At 36.5% G+C, this 25,437-nt stretch overlaps 1 protein-coding gene across 10 annotated transcripts in view; it reads right to left on the bottom strand.

Annotated features, from left to right (window-relative positions):
- Positions 1–11,383: 11,383 nt before the first annotated feature.
- The window catches only part of LOC131694273 (LIM domain-binding protein 2), a 57,018-nt gene continuing 42,964 nt past the window's right edge, over positions 11,384–25,437 (bottom strand). For 7 of the 10 annotated variants that reach the window (XM_058982849.1, XM_058982847.1, XM_058982850.1 and 4 more), the window contains exons 9-10: positions 14,065–14,225; positions 11,384–13,864 (exon numbers count right to left, since the gene is read on the bottom strand). In XM_058982849.1, coding sequence (XP_058838832.1) covers positions 13,580–13,864; positions 14,065–14,225 — 446 coding nt within the window. In that variant the 3' untranslated portion in view covers positions 11,384–13,579. The remainder of the gene's footprint in view (positions 13,865–14,064; positions 14,226–25,437) is intronic. The other 3 variants (XM_058982854.1, XM_058982855.1, XM_058982856.1) reach the window with 3 other exon arrangements.

Here is a 25,437-nt window from a genome sequence, read left to right as displayed (position 1 = left end):
CTTGAGGAAACATATTTTTAATATTTTATCGTCCTGTCTCATCATCGCATGTTATTCGGTAAACCGCCCCCGTAGTTGGATCACAGACTAACAGACATAACACTCAAAAACAAAGCTTTAACGGTCATTTTAAATATATTTGTAGTTGGGACTGTGGCCACATTTGAAATTATGGCGCCACTGACATATGAACAAGCATATGGGGGATAGACCACTAGTGAAAAATTGTTCCCAAACCTGAGGGGTAACCCACCAGTAAATAAGTGTTTGGGACTGTGAATAAAAGGTGGAGCTAGTGTTCTGGGAAAATTGTCGGATCGATGTTTTTTGAGGGAATTCCCTCATAGTGTTATGTCTGGTAGTCTGTGGCTGGATCTTCTCGTTGCGTGGCTTTGTCGTGACTATACGACTTACCTTTCAATATTGCGACCCCTTATCAAAATATCGGAAGAAACAGCAGGTAGTTTTTGAATGCTAGTAACTTCCATTGCACTGAACGGAATTGCACCATATTAAAACTAATCAGTTGGGATAATGTGCATAAATTTTGTATTAAATCTCGAAGTAGGCATAACTTCTATAAATAAAGCAAAAACAAATTTTCAGAGAAGCTTACGAAAGTGACGTGGAAAAAACGAAATTTCTCTACCTATTTCATGCAGAGCCATGAATATAGTGCGCCTATGAAACCTAATCGAATACTGGAAAGTTATGTTCGTTTTTGCAATTCGTTGCTTGGTTATTGAGCGAGCAGCATGTGAAATGAAAACTACAGACGGTACAAGAAGAGATTTTCGACAGTGTTGGCATAAACCCGTACTTAATTATATAGTGTAGGGGAGAGAGGGAAACGGTCGAACAGCAGGAACCATGAAATATTCGCAATAAAATCATAATGCATGAACAGAATCGTCTCCCCCTCACACAATTCATGATTTTTATTCTTTGCGCGTGTTTCTATATTTTGACAGACTTTTTATAACTCTATCTCTTTTAATGCCAGATTAAATTTTCAATTAAAAACATTATTTCATTTATATGATTCACCGTTCATGAAATAAAGTTTTAGTCTATTGCCATTTATAGTAAATTTTATGCTCAACATTTGCCGCAAACAAAGTTGTTTCCTTTGTGATGGTTCTGAGCATATGCGCGCGCAGCCTTTTCCTTTAAAGTAAGGAAGGCTAACAGCTCAAATACTTTCAGTTTGCCAAGCCTTCATTATAAGTTTGATTTTTGGTAGAGGTTTCGATACCAAAACAGTTATTTTACTTTTTTTTAATTTTTCGTCAGCCTCTGTTTGACATGAGTTCCTATGTGTTAGAGCGATGACTTAACCTGGGACGAGACATGCGAAGACGGTCTTCTTATTCGTTCCCGACAGTGGCGGCGCTAGGAGGGGGCGAAAGAGGCAGTCGCCCCGGGCGGCTAAATTTGGGGCGGCATTTGCTGCTCAACATATTTTAATTATTTATTAGTGATTATCAATAGTTATTTATTTTATGACATATTAATTTATTATTCTAATTAATTATTGTTAATCGCGAAAAACGTTAAGTGTGTGTAAAACATTTGAATTCAAAACAATATGTACCTGAACCGTAACGATCTTAGCAAATGCAAACAGGAATTGCTTTAAAAAAAATTAAAAATATTTAAATATTATTAAATATTATATTCCATTGAGATAGATAGTTAATCTTTCGACAGTCGCGCGAATTCGCTGAGTGTACCACGTTCAGAAACTCTAGCGAAACCGCCTTTGACCATCAGCGGGTTCTCGGTTAGGGAGCCATTAATACGGCTTCCGGGCGGCTAATCGTCAAAACTTCAAAACAAGATATCACAAATAGATCAAAATATGTATCCGGCGTATTTCCACATTTGGATGGACATATATTGTAGACTAATAAACGTTCATGATTGTTTGTCAAAACTTTTTGAGAAAACTATTTTTTTAATCAACTTAAAACGTGTTAAAAATCCATAAAATCTACTATAATCGACATAATTCATCAGTTCTGATAAAATCGTAACGTAACGTAACAAAATTTAACGAAAATGAAGCAAATATTACACAAAAATGGGAATTTTAGTGAAATTTTGTAATAATTGCTATAATTTTGTTGCTTGACAACATAGAGCTTAACTATCTTCGACAACGTGTCGTAGTTATGAACGTTCTAAAACTTCGCCGAAGACACTAAACCTCCAGGATGCGAAAAAAAGTTAACATCGCGTTAACTATGACAATTTTTAACCGATTAAGAATACTTTTGGGATTTGTGAAATTGAACCGTACGGATGCCTCTTGTTCCTGCTAATTCAGATTTCTGAAGGGATATTCCAGAACTGGGAAACCATTTGTAAATATTTATAAAATCCTGAGGTGCGGTCTTCTGAATCCATTCAAAGAATGTTGACATCGATATTGCCAATATTCTATTGAAATTCACAAATTATATCCCAATATTGGAACATACCTCCGGAAATCCTAACAACCGGGAACCAGATGAATTTTTACAGATTTTAAAACTGGTTGAGTTTCTGAATCCAATACCGCAGGTTTATTAATGTTTATGAAAAATCTTGCAAAAATAAAATGTGTAGTTTTAAAGAATCTTAACATCAAGTAATGTTTCGAGTAAATCTAGTTTTTTAAGATTAGTTTTCATAAAAAGAAAGTGGAAAAAACTAGATAAGTAATGTTTCTTGTTCTTAACTATTTTGTTATAATTTTCATCCACATGCGCGGACAACTGCATTGATGAGATAGTTTGGATAACCAAAAATATGTAAGAGGGCGGCAAATTTAACTTTTGCCCCGAGCGGTAAAAAGCCTTGCGCCGCCACTGCTTCCCGATATTGATGTTATTTTGTAGGGAAAAATCAGCTTGCAAAATAATTTCAAGCAAATGTCGATGAAAGTGCTGTGCTGATGCGGCATAGATTTCTGCCGATGAGGTACAGATTTGAGCCGAAAATAATAGAGCTCATACATGACATGAATTATGTTATCGTTTCTCTACGCTATGTAAAACAACATTAACCATAACTGTTGAGCAGAATAATAAAATCGCACTTGCCGTCGTTGTATTTTTCATATTTGTTTCTTTGCATGTACATGCATCTAAGCAACATGTAAAATATATGTTCTAAAAACACCTTGTAGGGTAAAGACCTAATTTTGGCCCCATTAGGGAGGGTACCACACCATTCTATTAATTACGCAGCCTACACTCGTTAAAATGCGCATAAATTGGCGTCAGTATCCTTGCTTCATTCCCAAGAACCAATATAATAACAAAAATGTCCTGAAAAAAGTGAAACTATTCTGTTTGAGAGCCCCGAAAACTCGAATCGAATGCTCCTATTTTCGCACTATCATTTGAGCTAATGCGTTGAACAAAGATGGCAGACGCTGCTCTAACTAACGGCTTCAAATGGGTAGGGCGATAATAGAAATAGGGCGAAAATGGTCTCCACGCCCTATATAGCCAGAATATTACGATACTACCCAGACACTGTTTATTACAAGAAAATGAAAATCATCAAGAAAGGCCCGGTTCGCAGTGACAAGCCATTGCCGGTTCACGGTGACAGTTAGGGGAGACTGAGGAGACTTGATCCCCTTTTTTATTTTTCAGTCCAACTCCGTGGAATGATAAAAAACTATGTATTTTTTTGTAGTTTTATATTGCTTCTAGGGATGACTAATAATCATAAAAAAATTACTTGGAAATATTATAATGGACATGAGCTATGAGCATTTCTGGAAAACAACAAAAAAATGGAAAATTCTTAGATTAGTGGAGACTCGATCCCTAATTTGGGGACACTTGATTCCTTTATGAAAACGTGTTTAAAAGAGCATGTAGGGTAATAAGCCTATTTTTGCCCTGTTTCTACTATCATCCTACCCATCTGAAGCCTTTGGTTAGAGCAGCGTCTGCCATCTTTGCTCAACGCATTGACTCAAATGGTATTGCGATAATGGGGGTACTCGATTAGAGATTTTTCTGTGCTCAAACAGAAGATTTTCACCATTCTCAAGACAATTTTGTTATTATAATGGCTCTTAATAAGAGGCGAATGACCTTAACGTTAAAACCTCTATAATCGAAATAAAAAAAATGGACCTTAATAACAAATCAAAGAAGCTGAAATAATAAAATCATTGTAGTAATAATGTGGTACCCTTCTTAATAGGGCAAAAACATTACCCCATTCAATTTTATAAATGGATTGTAGTATTGATTAAATTGTTATGATTAGATATTGTTATTTTTATTACTACATATTACGCATCTCTCACCTGATTTTTTTACGAATTCTTCAAATCTCCGTGCAATTATTTGAAAGCTGTCTTTATTATGGTTGAGGAACGTCAAATGTGGGATGAATGGTTGCTACGTATACTGTAGTAAATAATTACAGTTATGTTTCTTTACGATGAAGCGTTCATATTTGACATTTTTTTATGACAACAATGACTTCAATTGTTCTGGTGTGAATTTGTTTATTTTCAGTGGTGTGTATGAAGTATGGCGAAGGGGATCAAATCTCCACGAATTTGAAGGGATCAAGTGAACCCATAGCATCTATTTCAGCAAACTTTAGTAAAAATATAGTTGAACAAAAGAATCAGCTCAATCATAACGTATTCATATAATTGACATTCTCCTGTAATTCTGTATGCAAAAGTAGAGTATGTAGTGGGTGATTTTATCAATTTTATAAAAGTTTGAAAATTTGAAAAATAAATCTTCAGTTCTTCTGAGACTTTTTTTAAAATCGGTAAAAATTCGGTTACACAAAAGTCCAATTTCTTTTTTCTGTGTTAATGAAATTTGTTTAGATAAAACTAGGCAACTTTATAGTACATTCGATTAATGTATTCTGATCCGCCTTTGAGTTACAATGATGGGATCAAGTCTCCCCGGGGATCAAGTCTCCTCAGTCTCCCCTACTTTATTTCACTTCGCACGTCCCGTCCCAGGACTTAACCATCTGGACACTAGATATTGACCGTCGAAATTCGAACGATAGAAAAAGCTTCAGCTGTTGTTATCAAGCTCCCCGTAGGCAAATAGGACTAAGTGCGCAAACAGAATCGTCGAACCCGAGGTGAAGGTCCAAGAAGAAATTTGAAACAAAATGAATTATTCTACATTTTCTAAATGTATTTTTTTTAAATATTCGCTGAAAATTTAAAAAAAAATTGGACTATTATTCATGGAGATAAAACACATTGAGCTGAACTGATTTCAATCCGTAAGCAATCGTAAACAAAATTTTACATGCGTTTTGTTGAAACCATGTCTTTGGTAACATGAATATATTAACAACGCTTTCTCCTTTCATTTTTTGTTTAAAAGCTTATTATCTAGTCTTTGACATGATATTTCGCTTTATTCATGTTAGACCAGCAGTCGACGAGGTGGAACATTTAGTAAAAGCGAGGTGAAACAGTTAATGTTGAGCTTAATTTCAAGCATACATACAGCTACACCACATACGTAATCGTATACTGGTAACGTTGAGAATTTTAGCCCAAACAGAAAACTTCTTCGATGACATTGAAATCAAAGTACGTTCACACAACTTAAAATCTCTTACAAAATCAGACAACATTAAAAATTTATGTTGGAATGTGGAGAAGAGACACTCGATACTTGGATAAACCATTAGACTGGCGTTCACAACTGCGTTTGTGTGATTGGTGGCTGACAAAAACTATCTCTTCCTATCTGTCCTTTTCGCTAACATTAACGTTAGGGTGACCATATCAAGCGAGTGAAAAACCAGGACAGTCCAAAAGGGATCTACTCAGCAGTAAAACAGTTCAGGGGTCTTACAGACATAGCTCAACCAAAAAGTCTTGCATGAGAATTCGATCATCGAGCTCTTTTTTCGGATTTACACACACGCAGTGCTTGTTACATTACCATCAGCAAAGGTAACATGATGTTGTTGGATACATCGGCTATCATCAATTTAGCGGATGATACGAAATATTCTGAAATCATCTGTGCAGCACCGGCGAGGGGTCATTGAAGAAAAGTAGAAACATCCAAAGTAACTTACCTACACCATTCTTGATTTTAAGTTAAGTAGCTGGCAACCTCCAATGACAATTATTATCTCTCGATCTGAGAACTTTGATCGAAACAGCTGCAAAAACTACCATTGATTAGAAATACCTCCAGTTTATCAATTGTTATATGAAAACTAGCGGATTGGTTGGTGTAAATAATATCAGTTTGAACGCGACCTTCCATACTCCCTGTTATGTAGGATGCTAGACTCGGCAGGATAGTCGCTGTTCAGCGTCCAGTGAGGCCATGTCAATCGTAGATTAGGTACTGCTAACATTGACCCTGAAGTGGTTCCATAATCACCAGCTAGAGAAAGCACTCAATGAAATTTTCCCACTATAGTTATTGATGTTTCGTCATTTCCCTTTTCATGGATTGGAAAAATATTCGCGGATTTCCAGTAAGACGAAAAAATACCACTTGAAAGAGAACCCAAGTAAAAGCAAAGTCACCAAAACGTCTTCTATTTGTATTCTCAGGGGCGCCAAAAGGAATTCTTTGCATTCTGGATTGAAAGGCAATTTAAGCCGGGAAGAAGCTCTAGTTTCGATTTGTTCGGCTGCCAAATTTCCTTGAAAACGGATCACACTGCCGTGATACGCATAAGAGTCCCATTTACTATCGATTTTCTATACTATCTGCTTATCACGGTTGTACAGGTCATTCACATGTTATGTACAAACACCTCATGCTTTTTCTTTTCATTTTCCATGTAAGAGAAGAAAGTCGAGAGATTAAAAAAGACATCAGATGGTACAATTGAGGGATTCGAGTATTTAAAATTTTGTTTGTCGTATTTTGCTTGAGGGTGAATTTACGTTGCAATTATGGTTGCGATCGGTCATAACAGCAATCTGAACCAGAGAAAATAAAGCGAAGACTCAGTAAAGAAAAATATTTTAGGCTTACAGGACAAAAACCAGGACAAATCAAGCGTTTTCCTTAACTTCCCAGGACACCAGGACAGTCAGTGAAAAACCAGGGCATGTCCTGGGAAACCAGGACGTATGGTCATCCTAATTAACGTTAACTATAAGCAAATAAAACTGGACTCCTACTCTTATCGGGTTGTGTTAAGGGAGGGGGAGCGAAAGGATTTCAGCGTAAAAAACCGTTTTTTTGCGATTTTTTTAGAACTTTGCGTGGAGTGAATTGATCAAAAATTTTGTACATTATTGTGTATCATTTCAATTACATGCTGTTATTTTTCTATGCGAAAATATCGACAAGCGACTCGGTGACGAAGCTTTTTGTGGAACATCTGTGGAAAAACATGATTTGCGGTGTTACCTGTAATAGCCAGATTAAATTTCCAATGAAGAACATTATTGCATTTATATGATTTCATGAAATAAAGTTTTAGTCTATTGCCATTTATAGCAAATTTTATACTCAAAATTTTCTGCGAACAAAGTTGTTTGCTTTGTGATGGTTCTGTGCATAGCCGCGTGCGCAGCCTTTTCCATTAGGAGAGAGCTACAGCTCAAATATTTTCAGTTTTGACAAGCCTTCATTATCAGTTTTATTGCTGGGAGGTTATGATACTAAAACAGTTGTTTTACTTTTTTCTATTTTATATTTCATTGGCTGCTGTTTGATATGAGTTCCTATCACTGATGCCAGAGAGATGACTTCACCATCTGAGCACTAGATATCGGCCGATCAATACATGGACCGGAACCAACGGCTTTACTTCCCTTCTGAAGGAAGACGTTACCACAAATGTTTCACCTCAAAAACTACTTAACCCATTATGTCCTAGCGTATGAAATTTTATACGCAAAAACAACACATTTCTGGACCATACTTGTTATACAATAAAGGCGTCTTCAAACATCTGGTCTTCTGTGAATGGTAATTAATACCCAATAATTTATAATGTATGCTCAATAATCTTTTTTTATTTTTTTATTTTATGTCACTAATGCTTGTTTCGGATTGGGAACAAATGGCCATAAGAGGTGAGGGATTCCATGAGAAACCGGCAGATCGCAAAATATCCATGCTCGATTCGAACGAAACTTTACATTTGTGTTCGGTTTATGAATCTCCATGATTTTCTCTGGTAATTGCAGTATTCTAATACAAGGCCAATTTTTCAAAAGGGCGTAGACGTTTCTACGAGCAATAATTCAATTTTTTTTGTTCGATTACACTATTTCATACAGTAAAACTATCTGAGAACGAGTTACAAGGAATAAATACTTCTGCACGAAAAAAATATACACTGAAAAAAATTTTGTATCATTTGACTTTCACAAAAATTTATGATGAAAATTTAAATTGCAAAAAAAAACATTTTTTCTATTTTTTTATATTTTGTCAATAAAAACCTAAGGAGAAAAAAATATTTTGAATGTAATTTCATGATGGATAAAATATCAGAAAAAAAAGTTTTTCTCGCAATAACTTTATACATGTTTTTAAATTTCATACTAATTGACATGCAAAACTGTAATTTTATTACAGAATATAAAGTATCATTTTAAATGCATTTAACAAATATCTTGTAAAATGCGATAGTTTTCGAGATATTTGGAATTTTGCTCCAACAAGAACAATAAATTCATGTAATTAAGTCCTTTTTAAAAGTTATTCGCGTTACCTCATCATAAATTGTCAAAAGTTTCATGTTTATCGTTTTACAGACATAAAAGAAGCTTTTTCAGTGTATTTGGATCATGGAGAAAATTTAAATAAAAAAGTTTTCCTAATAGTCGATTTATCCGCTTCTGTCTCTTTCTAATCTCCTTTTTGTCTCCTAGGTCCGAAGCGGCTCAATCGACTGTTAATTGAAACGGTAAACATACATACTAGCAGTATTAGTCCTTACTCGTGAATACTTTTCCTACGACTGTGCTGTTTCATCTCTATCTTATAACATAAATCGATTCCCTGTTCTAGTCAATATACTATTATTATTATTGTTCTAGTCAATATACTATTATTATTATCCTGAGAAGCTATACCAGTGAAGGTATTTTAGAATTTCGTAAAAAGAATCTCGGCTCATAAAGGCATAACAAATATTTATCCACTATTCCCCATGAAGTTTGCTCGAACCGAATGTCCGCCTGGTTCGACTCGAATAGACCACACCGACCCGAAAGGTTTGCTTATCATTTCTGAGAGCCGGTGTACTTGGATGAGTTAATTAATCATAAGAACAAGTCCTGAATAATTAACTATCTCTTACGTGCCAGTCCTGCACTCCTTTCCTGAACTAGCCTCATACTCACGATCAAAAGAGTCGACAACTAGTAGTATCCACATGTCCCCCACCAAAACGAATTGATCAACTTGCAAGTAAGAGCACATATCTACCAACCAGCCAAGAAGACTTCCGAATCAACGAGAATGGACCGTGCCAGTCGAAGGCCCAACGCTATCTCGTACAGTTCCTGAAATTAAGAATTTTTTAGTTCTACTTACAGATTTCATTTCAATGGTAGTTTCATTCTCTCATGTTAAACTTGCTTGCCGCTGTTCATCTCTTTTGGCATATCGACGCCGCCGTCTCATAGAAAGGATCTCTATCGGATCCTCAATTTCCGTCGGTTTTTGTATGTCAGACGCTCAAGGAGTTCTACTGGCTCGAATATCAACTATCTGAAGCGAAAAGGACATTATTTACCACATTAATTAAAGGCCCTAATCAAGAATACGTCAGACAACCTCAATTGACCCCCTTCGACACCAGTTTGGCCTTACCAAGCCGTAACGCTGGTATCGGCGTGAAAACTGCCGAATAGGAGTTGAGAACAGCTTAAAGCAACATCTGATGCTGCTTCAAATATATATTATATCCAAGACTGACTTCGATAGTTCCATCCAGCCTAGTTTGCATACCTTACATAACTAGACTCACTGTTCTCCATTCACCCACGATGCAACGAACCTATCATGAGACGAAAAGGCATGAAGGAGAGGGCGGGAGTGTTAAAATCATCCAAAAAAGCTGATAAATGAATGATCTCGCAATGTTGAAGATATTCAGCCTTATTCTGCATTACGACGTATCGCTTTTTCGAACGAATGTGGTTCGCATTCTTAATAACGACAACAAAATCAAACTGGAGCCTTCTTCGATCGAACCAAATTAGTTCGAAAATGTGATCCGTCGTAATGCAGAATAAGGCTGTTTGTGCAATTTCATACTAAATATACGGATATTACCTGAATTTTATCTGTATTGATTTTTTGATACCCTATCAGCCCAGCGTATGAAATTTCATACGTTAGTTTTTTTTCGCAAAAAAACGTTTCAAAGTGATAATTTTATTTTTCCCATACTTATTTGAGCATAATATGACGGTTCACGAAATATTGTATAAATAACCAAAGGTTTTAACATAGCTCGGTTACAATAGGTTAACCGATTTCTTTCAAACTTTGCATACATATTTTATGTTAAAAATTCCTAACCCCTACGTTGAGTTTTTGAGATAATTTTTCGATTAAGGGGGTGTTTACTCATAAAAAGGCGGAATTTTTCGTGAAAAATAGAAATTTTATTTAAAATGACGTGTTGGTAAATACGGCAAGTCAAATTTATGTCGACTTCGTCAGCGCGCACAGGCTAGTGATTGAGTGTTAGTATGGGTTGGCGCAGAGTATGAAAAAACGCCAAACGTAAAAAAGCCCCATACGCTCTCTCGGTCTCCTCGATGCGCCACTATCGAGGCACAATGCAATAACCATCTCAACGTAATTGTCTGTCAGAGGTTCTGTAGCACTGATGCATGCAATATGCTTGATGATGTTTGCAATACCGTCAAACCCCTAGGTTGAGGGGACTTTCCACTATGGATACATTCAAACCAATATCGAAGATCACGGATGATCTAAAATAATCAGTGTCATCCAGTACTCTTCTGTAGAGGCTTGAGGAGGATAAGCTTGTTTGTAGGAGCTGCAGGGAAGTTCTACTAGGCCACTGGACACATGGAGACTCGACTCATGAAAATTCGCACCACTGGTCAGACACTTTGGTTATATCACGGACATAACCACAATATTTTTTTGATTGAAACGTTGATTTCAATGTGGCACCCGTGTTTTGCAGACGATAAGCAGAGAATGTCTAAGTTGTGGGATAAGTGGAGAGGGTGGAGCAACACACTAACAGCAGCCCTCAGGGGGATAGACGGGTATGTAGCGTCAAAACAGAAATGAAATTTGTTTGGATTACTCACCAATTAGTTAAAAACTGCAAGAGGTATAACAAAAGCTCGTTTAGGACATTTCTTTACAACGCGAGCTTAAGCCGCACAAAGAAGCTCATCGAAGATTGGATGTTCATTTTTTCGCGTAAAATTATGATTTACTAACACTTTTTTTCTGTTATTTCCTTTTTCTTTAAATTACAATAATAATAATAAGATATACACGTAAAAATAATGATTTTTCCTTAATGATCACTCTTTTTCTTCTTAATGATTGTTTATATAACAAATACTGACGATGTTTTTTTTACTTCTCCCATTGTTTTCTGCCGTTTTTTTTTTACTCTGAGTCTATCGCGACCGGTCGAAACCACCTTTCTGCGGTGCTTATCTTCCGGATGGCTTTCCTTCTTTGACAGATTTAACAAAGACAGCATGCCAAGAAGACAGACAACGGTACCAGAGAAAAATGCGTGAAATGCCGTAGATACATAGTTACATTTTTGTTGAGCATCCACCTTCGAGAGCCGAGAGGTGACCAATAACGATTCACATTTGTATCGGCTAAAAACACAGTTGCCAGTCTTCTTGGCTCGTTGTCTCAGGATTTGGGGTCAATGTTTACTCTGGTTGACTTTTTCACGATTCGTTTTGCTTCTATTTATAGGGCTGAGTTAGAGTTTTGTCAATGTACATAATTTTTATATTCTTTTTGTTTCTAGATTATTATTCTGATTTACTCGCGGATCGTCTCTTTTTGTCGTGATTTTATGGATTTTTTAAAAAGAGATTCATGATTAAAATAATTTACTTGGTTTTTGTCTTGCCTTCAGTTTTTTTCTTCAAAAACGTAATTATTTATATTAACTTTTACCTTTTTCTTTAGAGAATATTTTAATTTTCCTATTTTAATACATTAAAATACTAGATTTTACAGATACACTTTCATACGGTTTCTGCACTCGTTCCGATATTTCTGTGCTGTTTTGCTGCTTCTGCATTCAGAGGGTAATTTATTTTTTGCTATGGGTTCTAATGTTTGGTTTATCCTTTCGGAATTCCATGTCGCGCTTTGTTTCTTGTGTTTGTCAGTGTGTATTGATTAGATAAGAGAAATATATTGAATTGAGTGGTGTTTCTTTTTACAAATGTTCATTTGTCCTGCAGGTGGATATTTGTTTTGTTTTCTCGCATCAATGGATGATGCTTTACTACAGTTCAGATAAATGATTTTTTTTTCTCTTTTTTGCAACGAATCATACCTTCTTTAAACTAGACCCAAACGCCTGCGATCGCGTGGTTTTCTACGGAAACCCCGTTTTTGTGTCGTTTGAACATTTTATCATGTTTTATTTTTAATAAATAATTGAAAAATAAAAACTAAATGTATTCTTACCGAAAGTTCCCATATTTTCACTCAATCGACATATTCCAATAGGAGAAATGAACATAAAACGAAAAACAGTAGTAGATCCCCACATTTACACCGCTCGACTATCATATACATCTAAGCTTAAAGGTTGGTTTCATCATTTACACTAGCACACTATCGCTTTCTCTCCGCTCGCACTACTGTTACTACTGAGTAGCACTATTCCACCCAAAAAACGCTACTCTTTTGAATTATTTATAATTTTCCAGAGTGGTTTGTCTGGTTTACATTCAACTTCCCGTTACCATGCTACTTATTAGTTTTCTTTTTATTCGTTTCCAATGTCCTTCCACGAAAAACACGATATCTATATTGCAAAATTTCCGCCCGAAAAATCGTTCACCAAATCACGTTTTCGTGCAATGTTTTCTCATAATGCTTGTCAAAATTGTTTCTTGCCACCCGATAAAGATGATGATCATATTTGATTTGCTTTTAGAAAGTCCAAATGTTCCTCCAAAGTACGTCGCACACTGTCTTTATTAGTGCCAAATTCCAGGATTAAGTATCCAGCGCATGCACGCCATTTAAACACTAGGAAATCTTGTTAACCGCAGGAAACGGCTGTGCTTGTTTCGGTCATAACCGAATTGGACTGGCGAACAAATCTTGGTACTGGCAGCGATCCGGATACCGGACCACACTCAGCTGGTTCAAGCGGACGCCAATCCTGCACATTCTGCTACTTCTCTCTCTTATTCTCCCTGGTAAGTTTGTTGTCTTATTCTGTGTGGCCTTACGTTGCTGTTGTCGTCGTCATTGAGAACCTTGTGTTTTGCTTATTGCAATCAATATAGGGTGCACCCTTCAGCGAGCGCATTGACTCTGCTGCGGGCCAGTCGGTTCTACTGATTTTCCTCTTTCACCCTATAGTATTACAATTGTCACTGGGACACCGACGGACTTTTCTTGTCCGAATCCTGACTGGCCGGTCCACTATTGTTGGGCTGTCCTGGGCCACCACCTCGATCCACCTGCCACGAATTGGGACCACCAGGGCCACCGCCCGTCATCGGTGAATCGTTATGACCGCCAAAAGCGTTGTGGCTATCATGCTCCAGCGAATTTGCAGCATCGTACTGCGTGTTCTCTAGCCTGGTTATCATCCGTTCATCCTCTTCGCCGAACTCTCCGCCCATCAGGGAAGGCTCACCAACCACCATTACGTCCTTGAGGCGTAGACGTAGCGCGAATGCAGTCGCGTGGTAGAGTGAAAAAGATAGAAAAAGAGATAGAAATATTGAATTAATTACATTATCCTGCTTGTGGATCTCTTCGGAATGTAACATTTGCTTAAACATTCCGCAAAGATCCTTCCGATTAGTGCGAAACCTAGAAACTACGTCGAAGAATGGGAAAATCAACTCACTACCTGAGACGCCAGCGAGAAGTTCGGTCCGGGTGATCGTTTCTTGCTCGGCACTGGCGGACCGGCATTTCCCGCCCCTGCTCCAGAGCTCGAACCCTTGCGTTTCCTTCGTTTGTTCGCCGGACGTTGAGCATCTGAAATAGCGTTCGATACTTTTAACACTTAACTTGGCCATAAAACAAATATTTTTTAACAAAAATTTGGTTACCCGCATAAATAAATACTATTTTCGAAATCGTTTATTCTATTCCAATACCGTTAGTGTTAGGTTATAGTACATATTTCCTCAAAACTAATGCAGTCGTGATTCGCTGGTTGGGCCACATCTCTCTCCAACTAACAAATTTTATTCGTTAGTTGGACTGACTGACAGATGTCAAAAACTATCCAAAGGAGATGTTAGTAGTGTAATTGCATCTTTTCACATCTCTAATAATTATCAGATCAGAGATGAGATGATCAAAGTAAATTTGACATAAGATTTTGACATTCAAATGCTTTTTAGTTGGACAATGGTCCAACTAGCGGATGTCCAACTAAAAAGCGGTCCGGGTAAAAATTGTCCAATCAGCGAATCACGACTGTAGCCTAATACGGACCATGCTTATTATGCGAATAGACGCATAACCGTCACTTGTACTATGGGAACCCCTACAGAGGACATGTTCGAATATGGAAAGGTGGGAAGTACAGTCGTGATTCGCTGGTTGGGCCACAACCTCTATCCAACTAACGAATTTGATTCGCTAGTTGGACCAACTGACAAATGTCAAAAACTCTCCAAAGAAGACATTAGTAGTGTAAAAGATTGTTGGATAGATTGTCAAAGTCAATTTGACACGAGATTTTGCCGTTCAGAGGCTTTTTAGTTGGACAATGGTCCAACTAGCGGAGGTCCAACTAAAAAGCGGTCCAGTTAATGAGTGTCCAACCAGCGGATCACGACTGTGTTTGAATCGACCCAACGGGTCTTTTGGAACACAAGCTCCAAAACCGCCTGAACTCGTTCAGGTCTATTTGAAGAGAAAATAAAACCAGATAAACTAGAAAAATTAAAAAATTCTGAGATTCTAACAAAATTTGTGATGAGTTAGTATAATTTGTGAAATAAGTGATCAGTGAAATATGCCCTTGAACACCATTATAAGAATGTGTCGATAAAAAGGTCCTAAGACTTTTAGGAGAACCTTGGAAAATACCTTTGAGAACCATCTTAATTATGGTGCACTTGTGTCTTAAGAGGGGTTGAAGCTGTTTTGCAGAGTAATTGGTTTTATGTTCGGTTTTATGAAACTAGTCTTGAAGATATCATCAAGTGAATGATAAAACTGAATTTGTTACTTGGGTTACTTTCTGATTATTGTTACACGCAAATATAAATTCCCATTGCACTGTTTTCATTATTACATATATTTCTGTGTACACGTAAGATTCTTACCCCCATTTCATTTGACAGGAGTTAGGGAGAGTTTACTCTCCAACGAGCGGAAGCAGATAGGAGAGTAGGTACCAAAAGATCATACTGTACCTACTGTAGGGGAAACAGAGGAGAGTTGAAACAGTGCCCATTACTAGCGATACAGTACCATTAGGGATAAAACAATAATGCATTTGTTTTATTTATATCGTACCCACAAACCCTCCAATACACGCCAACTACGTCAAATGAGCGGTTGAGTATTTACGGTAAACACACTGCAAAAAATGAGCAAAAGTAAGTTTTCATTATTTTCTTTAAATTGGTATAAATAGGATATTAAGTGATGTTCAACAATGAAAATATCACTATTATGTAGTCTAAGAGTTAACATTTATGAATTGTATGCGTTTCTTTCTATCTTTGCGATGTATAAATTGTAAATTGTGGATCAAGCCTTACTTCTCGACCTAGGAGAGTTGAAACATCTTGTTTCAACTCTCCTCGATGATGAACTTCTAGTCTTATTGCAATGTTATAATCAGATTAACGTCCCTGAACAAATAATAATAATCAAGATTATTCTTTCCTGAATTGACAACAGTGATCAACATTCTCAATTTAATAGATCTAGGTCATTTGAAACCACGGAATATGCATATGTTCTAATTGTTTACTCCTATCAGCTTCTGAAGCTTGGAGCGAAGTGACCATAATCCAAAATGAACTAAATACTACCGACATGGATACCAAATTACCTGTTTTCAGAAACCCGTACCACTTGTAGTCATGAATAGCATCACTGGTCATATCAACCATTTTAATAAATGTAGAATGTTCTAGGGCAAGTGGTTGGGAAATAATTCATATCAGAAAAATGGGTATCAAATTTCTTGATTTTACAGTTACAGTTAATTAGTGGTTAGGTATAGTATCTTATTGTTATAAGTGTTGGGATAAGTGCAGAAATTCCTGCATTTGTAACCAAAATCTAACATTAAATTTCATGCCAATGCCAATTTCGACAAGTTGGATAAGGGAAAAAATACGGTCCTGGGCTTCGTCCGAGCACCGCAATTATTGGAGAAATCTACAAACGTGTCGCCAAACAAAGGCGTTTCTAGAACAACCATGCCCAGTGGTTTCGAAAAATTTCTTACATTTTTCGAAGCTCCACTGCGGCATGCTGACCAGGGCTTTAACCGGCCACTGCAAACTCAATTATCACATGGCAACTATTCAGCGCGCTGAGTCTTTTTCATGTGATCTTTGTGAATCCGACTACGGAACTTCATATCATCTGATATGCAACTGCCCAGCGCTAGCGCAATTGCGATTACGAGTCTTCAGCCGTCCTTATATAGACGAAACCATGTTTGGTCGACTGAAACTCAGAGACATACTAAAGTTTCTTATCCAATGTGGTAAAGAGCTTTAGGCTTATTCGCAGGCAAGTTGAACTTCTTGTGAGTTTAATTTACCTGTTGTTTATTTTTTGTTTTGTGCTGTTTTTCCCACCCTTCCAAGTCTACTTCCCCACACCTCCTTGTCCTTTCCTTCCGCTCAGGAAATGATGAAAACACACGGCAAGGCACAAATCCCCGACTATGTACGGGGAACGTGCCATTTGAGCCAATATATTCTGATTCCTGATTCCTCCTCGATGATGAACTTCTAGTCTTATTGCAATGTTATAATCAGATTAACGTCCCTGAACAAATAATAATAATCAAGATTATTCTTTCCTGAATTGACAACAGTGATCAACATTCTCAATTTAATAGATCTAGGTCATTTGAAACCACGGAATATGCATATGTTCTAATTGTTTACTCCTATCAGCTTCTGAAGCTTGGAGCGAAGTGACCATAATCCAAAATGAACTAAATACTACCGACATGGATACCAAATTACCTGTTTTCAGAAACCCGTACCACTTGTAGTCATGAATAGCATCACTGGTCATATCAACCATTTTAATAAATGTAGAATGTTCTAGGGCAAGTGGTTGGGAAATAATTCATATCAGAAAAATGGGTATCAAATTTCTTGATTTTACAGTTACAGTTAATTAGTGGTTAGGTATAGTATCTTATTGTTATAAGTGTTGGGATAAGTGCAGAAATTCCTGCATTTGTAACCAAAATCTAACATTAAATTTCAAAAGAAGTGTCAGTTTATACATAGATATACACTGTGAAAAATATTGATAAAAATGCATGTCATTTTGAAGGATCATCTTAGTGCGAACGAATAAAAATGACATAATTGTAACATTTGATGCTTTAGAAAACGTTTTGATAATATTTAAAGTAACTGGTTAATTGTTTCAACTCACATTCATTGCTGTTTCAACTTACCTCGGCATGAGGAGAGTTGAAACAAAGAGAACAGTGTCACAAAAATCAATATACTGATGCTTTGTTATCGATTTTTACCAGTTATTCTGATGTAATTTAATAAAGCATAAACAGAAGTAAGAAATTTAATAATAAGCAATTATCGAATGACAGTTTTTTTTTCGATTTATCTAACAAAAACAAAAAATTGTTTCAACCCTCCTCGGTCTCCCCTACTAAACCTTCGTGCGGTTTGCACGCGTTTTTCAATAAACAACAAATAAAACTACAGTCCATACGTTCGAGGAACATTTTGGTCCTGATCGTACCGGATTAGTGGATGAAAAGATCATTGATTCTTCGTTCGTGCACGAAACGAAGATAATTCGACGTGTTTCTCGGCTGTTGCGACGGTCAGGAGCGCGAATTAAATCCGATTGCTTTCGGAAAAGGGTTTTCGACAGTTGCGAATGTCGATAATGAAATATTGTGCTTGATTTGGGAAACTGAAAATGATATCCGATGGTTTGCGAATCTAGGAAAAAAGTGTTGAGCAATCAGTGCGTTGAATTCGAAAGGTGAAGGTCTAACCTCAAAACGAAAGGTCATTTGAAAATTCTTGGACAAATAGAAACGAGAAGAAAAAAGGAAAAAGAAGTTCGGTTCATGTGATGTTTTTGCGCTCTGAAAAAGTCGAAAAAGGGCTGTTCCCAACGACACCATTTTATACACCTACCATAGTACCATATTAGAGATGGTCGGGTTTCAATTTTTTCGAACCCGAACCCGACCCGAACCCGAGCGCATCAAAATTTGAAAACCCGAACCCGACCCGAGCCCGAACATTTTAAAACTTAAAAACCCGAACCCGACCCGTGCCCGAGAATGAAAATTTTGTAAAACCCGAACCCGACCCGACCCGAGAATTTTAAAATTTGAAAACCCGAATCCGACACGAACCCGAAAATTTGAAATTTGAGAAGCCCGATCCGAATCCAGCTTGCTAATACGGAGAATCAACCAAAGATCTCGAAGATTTTTAATTCTAGGCACCCGAGCTGGACCCTTGACTCATCTAAGAATAGTAGAATCACTCGAATCTGAAGTAGCACCATACGCATTGAGTTATATCTGCATATGGAAAAACAAATCACTACCGAGTAGAATCCGCATTTATATTTACTATTATTGAACGTCAAATTTGTAACGTGCTGAGAAACTTGATAAATCATTGATATCTTAACCGGAAATTAAGTTAAATCGGCGGCCAACTCATGGGGAAACAGAAAGCTTAATGGTCACAGTTTCCAACAACCTTGCCCGTCGTAATTAACCAAAATTTCTGATTTTTTATCAGAAACCATTCCTGCAAGGCAGTTTCGTATAATTTATTACATGTATTAAATTAAGCTATGGCAATTGTCAATTCGTATTCGACAGTTAACATGCCGTCACCCACGTTACTGGTTGGAACGGTCAAACCTGTATCGAAGGGTATCAATCATTTTCTGACGTTATTTTATGCTTCAGATTATACGGTATGCGCGCCAATAGAGATGCTTCGACATCTCCAATGGAGCTCTCGGAACGACTCCAAACTTAAAAATCAACAGAACACACAAAATTTTTGCGATCATTTCGTTAAGTTCGTGGAAATTCATGTATTTTCATGAAGGAATCCGGATCATGCAACAGCTCAGCCCGGGAACAATCTGACAGAAAGTGCTTGTATCATATATGTACCACTGATTTGATAATGGTGCTATTATCCCATCACCATATGAGTGTCATGAACAAGGAAACCTGGCGGAAGTGAAGCTAGGTTTAGGTCTGATGGAACAAAGACAGTTTCTAGAAAATAAATTTGGCCTAAACTATCTGCTTTTAAAAAAATAATGTGCCCTTATTAAATTTGAGCCGCCATAATGACACCAAAGTACCACCAAATTTATGAGTCCAAATCCTTATTTTTCCGTTACAGTTTATTGCAAGAATTGCAAGAAATCTTTATCATAAACCAATTTGATTATTAAACTTCCGTGAAGGCAGGTACAACCTATTTGTTTCATTTGACCAATTTAACAATGCTTGCTTAAAGTTTGTTTGGGGTACAAATGTAACCCACAAAACCGTTAGCGTTAGTGTTTTTTCATGTGTACATAATTCAAAAAAAATATATATATTTTTTTAAAAGCAAAATATCGATACATAGTAAGCGAGAAACTTGTGTAAAATTGTTTTTAATGGCATATTCGTTTTTGACAGTGCACTACACCGGTGTAGTCGGTGCTACACTCATTCAAACTTGGGTGTAATCAGTCTATCTCTTTCTTTGCACTACACCGGTGTAGCACCAAGAAAAAACGAAAACGCCATAAGTTTCAACTCTGCTGAATAATAGTATCTGTTATTTGGTATAACAAAGCACTATAGCAAAGCAACTAGAAAATGCGTTTGGATCGGTATCATAATTTTTGCTTTTGCGGATGAAAGAGTCAAAACACATTCGTGAATATGATTTGTATATACTATGCAAGACGCATCATTCGAATCGTTATCCTCTGCAGACCCTGGGCTGCCTGCTCTGGAACATACTTACTTTATATACACGTACAATGCACCGGCTCTACCTATTCCTTCGAAGCCTTCCTGTTTCATCTCTGTTACTGCATATTGCTGTATTTTTAACGTTTGTATTGGCGTTTGCTTTTAAAAAAGCATCGGAATAAATATACTTTTTGACCGGATTTTGAAAAAAATTGTTCAAAAGGAAATTTAATAAGCTTTACAACGTCGTATAAATGGTCAAAATCGATTTGAAACTACCGGAGTTATAGCAATATGAAGGAAAAAAGAGAATTTTGACGCATTTTTTTTTAATTTTTGTATAGAACATACAAAATGAAATATTACCTAATTAAATAGCCAAAACACGAATATTTTTAAACAGGTTACTTTACGAATGATTTTAGAATAAAACTATCCAATTTAATTATAAATTTAATAAAAATTAGACATACTAGAGCGATTTTAGTTCTGGGGTACGAATGTACCCCACAAAACCGTTTACGTAGAGAAAAAGTCGCCGCGGCCTAAGTATCGGTTTTAAAGTACTTGTCGAAATTTATATTCCATTATAGAAAGTTGAACCGATATTTTCCGATAAATTCCTGTTGACTTGGTTTATTACTAATTATCATGAAAAATAATACGCAAAGAGATTTTAGATGTGAAACACGTATTGTTGAATGATCTTTCATGAATGTTCGTTTAAAAAAAATAATTCAGACAGTTTGCGAATCGGAAGAGACGGAATTTTATGCAAGAATGAAAAAAGACAATATTTGAGCACCAGAAAATACGACGAATTCTAGCGATTCAGAGGTGCTAACATTTGGTACGGTTATATGCGTCATCCATTCGTATTACGAAGTATAATTCACTACTACAAAAAAGACTGCGTTTTGTGTATAGACGCAAACAGTGTCATGAAATGACTTCGGTCAAACGCGCGGGAAAAAGTTAGCGGGCAAATTCTACTGCCGCGCCACCTGCATGTCAATTTTGTAAACAAAAGTGTCAAACTAGCGGGAAAAACCTGAAAGCTTGAAAAAAAAATAAGAAAAATTCCCGCTAAGTTCGTGAAGTGAGCGGGAAAAATACAACAACAACAAATTCTAACTAGAGTGGGCGGAGCAATTATCAAATAAAAAAAAAAGTTAAAAAAAATTCCTGCTAGGTTCGTGAAGTGAGCATGAAAAAACTACATCATAGCTATTTGTTCAATTATTTACAAAACTAAAATGTCTCACAATCTGGTTTTATATTTCAAGTGGCAGTCAAATAAAGAGAAAATCATCGGTATAGGATCATCAACGACGGAGCTAGTACCAAATCCTGGCCGAAATAGTAAAAAATAGTTTTTTGTCTTTTGCCTATTTTTTAACAAACTTGTTTTTCAAACCATACTCAAACGAATGACTTCAGAAAAAGAGGTTTTCCAATTGATAATTTTTGTATGTAAGTAGTTAAAAGTGGTAAATTTTAAACAGATTTTTCAACTTTGTATTACATTCTTCCATAATTTTCTATAATACCCAAAAAAAACTTTGTTGAGACTATACAAAGCATTTCAAGTGACAAGAAGAATTTGATTAGGTGAGTATGTATGTGAGTATGTGAATGTATACAATTATTTATTTATTGTCTCCGTATGTATATTTCTTTTCTTTTGTGATTTAGATACTATTTTAATCAATATAAAAGAAAAATTAGACCTTTGTCTAATAATCTATTCAGCCTTTCTGATTCATTATAACTATTCTACAAGTTTCATCTAAACGTAGGTGGATCGTCATTTGTTAAGGTTGCATATGTTGTGAATTTGAATACTGAATATTTAAATGCGTTTTTTGGTGTATAGTCTATTAATTAGAAAGTTTATTCACGTTTTCCTGTAGATCACTCACAAATATCTGAATAACGGTATTAAGAAATTTTGTTTACAATTTGTTGTAGAATCGTTTTTATGAAATTGTTCATTATTGGTATATTATAAATTTTCAATTCTTCAAAGTATGATATATTTGAACCATCCATAATGGGGTTTTTGATTACAGCATAAAAAAGTTCACAAGAAGATGTCGTTTTCAAATACTGGAACAATTTCGTATGTTTATCTAAAATGTTGGAAAATTTGAAAAAGGAACTGTAGCTATAGCGGAACAATATTAGTACACTAAAGAAAAACTAGGGTCGTTTGATAGCAAATCAACCAATTTTAAAAGCAAAAAATTGCTTTAATTTGTGGTGTCCGTTCAAAAAATCAAAACCTCCAAGGGCGAAGCCTTCTAATTTACACCCGTCATCCCCAATAACATCGTTAGATTTGAAGAATTAATGTGAAATCTAGTTTTTCTTTATAACGGCGCTGCATTACACTGCTAGGAGGAATAATACGTTGAATATTTATTCGTATATAGTCCAAAACAATAATAAATCACTTTACCATTCTTTGACATATAAAGCTTAAAAACATGCAAAATAATTTTGGCCATGAATTTAGGCTAGGTACGCCACTGTGCAGTTATGTAAATATTTTTCATCACGATGAGCAATTCGCATCACAAGCTGTCAAATGGTGAAAATTTGTAGCAGGAAAATGCGGCAGGAGTTTTCTGTCTCGACTTCAGTTCTCGGGATGCCGTTATTGCATTGGGTTTATATTATCTAGAAAGTGAAAATCAGTACGAGAAAGAAATCATACCTTATTTTCTGAGGCGTTCGAAAGCCCTTCCCAGAGCAGTATGGATCGAGACGTCAAGCCCAACAAATCGATAGTAAGTTGGAATTATAATATACAATATACATGCTGTAGCTGCTTCTTTTTCAGAAATACAGCACGCCGAGTTTTGTTATGCTTGAATAGTTTACTATTGGACATTGCGGTGGGATGCCCTGAGAGTCGCGATGAAATAATCTTGAACCAGGTCGAGGTTTTAGCGGTACCCACCAACATGCCCAAAGGGTGCAAGGAAAACGACACTACGTGACTTTACCACCAATTATACAAGGTATCAATCCCAGTGCTCCTAGTTTTAGGAAGATCTATGGGACGATACGCAACAAGTGATCCACTTTTATTGTTTTTATGGGACGTAATCCCAACACCAAAGTGACTGGAAACAAGCTCGAACACTGATTTAAAGCAAAGCGATGCAATCAGACAGTTTCGCTTAAGAGTCGAATCACCGGAACGTCACTGGAAAAGCATACCAAAAAACAATTCGTTTTATTCCGTCTCATACGATCTGACGATGTACTTTTTCTCCATCATATATGGCTCTAGTTTTAACCACTGAGTTTTTGCGACTCTCCGGAGCGGAAAAATCGACTTCATTTTACCATCAGTGATTTGCAGACGATATTCACCCTAGCCAAACAGCTGCTCACCAAGGAGACGCTGGAACACTTTGAGCAAGCCGGAGCTATCTACGCGTTGCATCAGATAAAAGCTAAGAAACAATCAACCTGGTTATGGTGACCCTGTTGAAGGAAATTTTGCAAAATGGTGAGTCATAAGAACTACTTAGTTCGCCAAGCTTAATGGTACGTTTTTAAGATTTTCCTACGCCGTATTATATTTTATCAAAGATCTGCAGGAGTTTATGAAGCGCTTGTTTGTGATAGATCAAACCGAGATGCAAAAATAAAGCACGATAGCTCATTGGACAGAGTGAATGATCCGTCCAACATTGTGGTAAACAAGTACAAGATCAATGTTTTGGCCAACACGGCGTGTGTCGATCTACTAGTGTGGGCCACTGAAGATGAAACTGGTGAGTGGTTACTATGTCTGTTGAGATGACGATTTCACGACGTATCATTGTGATTGAAATTTACCCAATTTATTTCTTTTTGTGGGAATAATTTCTGTGTCACGGTTGAAGAATCTGGATCTGCGTCGTTAAATATATTCCATGTGAAAATTATCTTCGTAAGTATAAGACGGTTTTGCCGTTTCATTTTTTTCTGGAAGCTGAAGAAAAGGAAAAAGAATCCAATTTTTCGCTTTCCTAGATTTTTACAATGATCAGCACTAACTGCTAGTAAATCTGATTAGTATATTCTTTTTCCGCCACATAATTATCTTGATCTTCCATTTTAAAGCCAAATTTACACCTTTCCGATCAGATTCAATGACGGTTTAGTTCCGTGCACGGACACCTATATTCTTTCATACACATCAAATGCGAGCATTCACACTTGTCCTACACGGCACCGTCCCGTACAAGTGTGAATGTTCGCATTTGAATTGTATGAAATAATACTGGCGTCTGTGCACGGACTGACCGGTCACTGAAACGGATGTGATTGGATAAGTATAAATAGTGCTTATGCTCAACTCATTTTGCCTTGGTACGGTTGTTTAGAGGGTGTGGTGCTGGTCTTTTAAGTCAGTCGTCGCATATTCCGAGCACCGACCAAGACGGCTTCTTAATGTCGGTGGGATCATAACACTACTCATCCAATATTCTGTACAGTAGGAAACAGTTGCACAAAGTCTATTAAAAAAGAAGGCGACAATTTTGCAAAGTTTTGTTTTCTTGCCAAACTTATTTTCATATCGTGCGTTGCACAAATTGATTTTTTCAGACTGAAAAATAACAATGGTGATGATTCCATGTTCGTTATATGGATTTCGTGCCATGTGGTTCTGGTGTTAGAGGAACTCTAAGACATGTTGCATCGTTGCAGTATGCTCACAACAATTGCCATATTTGTGTATGTGTGTGATATTGGGTATTTTATTGCAAAAATTGTATTTGTTTTTGACATTTTTGTTTTATTTTTGTTATTCGTATGCGGAGGCGATCAATTATTGTTCGCGTCCTGTACCACCTTTTTATAGGACGTTTGATACAATCCCGCATAAATCTATACCATATGTAAACCATTGTATCAAACGTCGAAAAACCATTTTCAATATGGTTCGTTCAACAATAGATTAACCATTGCCTGCACGGTAAAAAAATGTCACGTCTAATTCAAATGATGTTGCACTTGAATCAGTTTATCATGTATCACTAACAATTGAAGTGATTTAGCATTGATTTT

The sequence above is a fragment of the Topomyia yanbarensis genome, chromosome 3, assembly GCF_030247195.1.
Source record: "Topomyia yanbarensis strain Yona2022 chromosome 3, ASM3024719v1, whole genome shotgun sequence".
Lineage (NCBI taxonomy): Eukaryota > Metazoa > Arthropoda > Insecta > Diptera > Culicidae > Topomyia > Topomyia yanbarensis.
The sequence above is the reverse complement of the archived record's forward strand: the minus strand, read 5'-3'. Positions and strand labels throughout refer to the sequence as shown.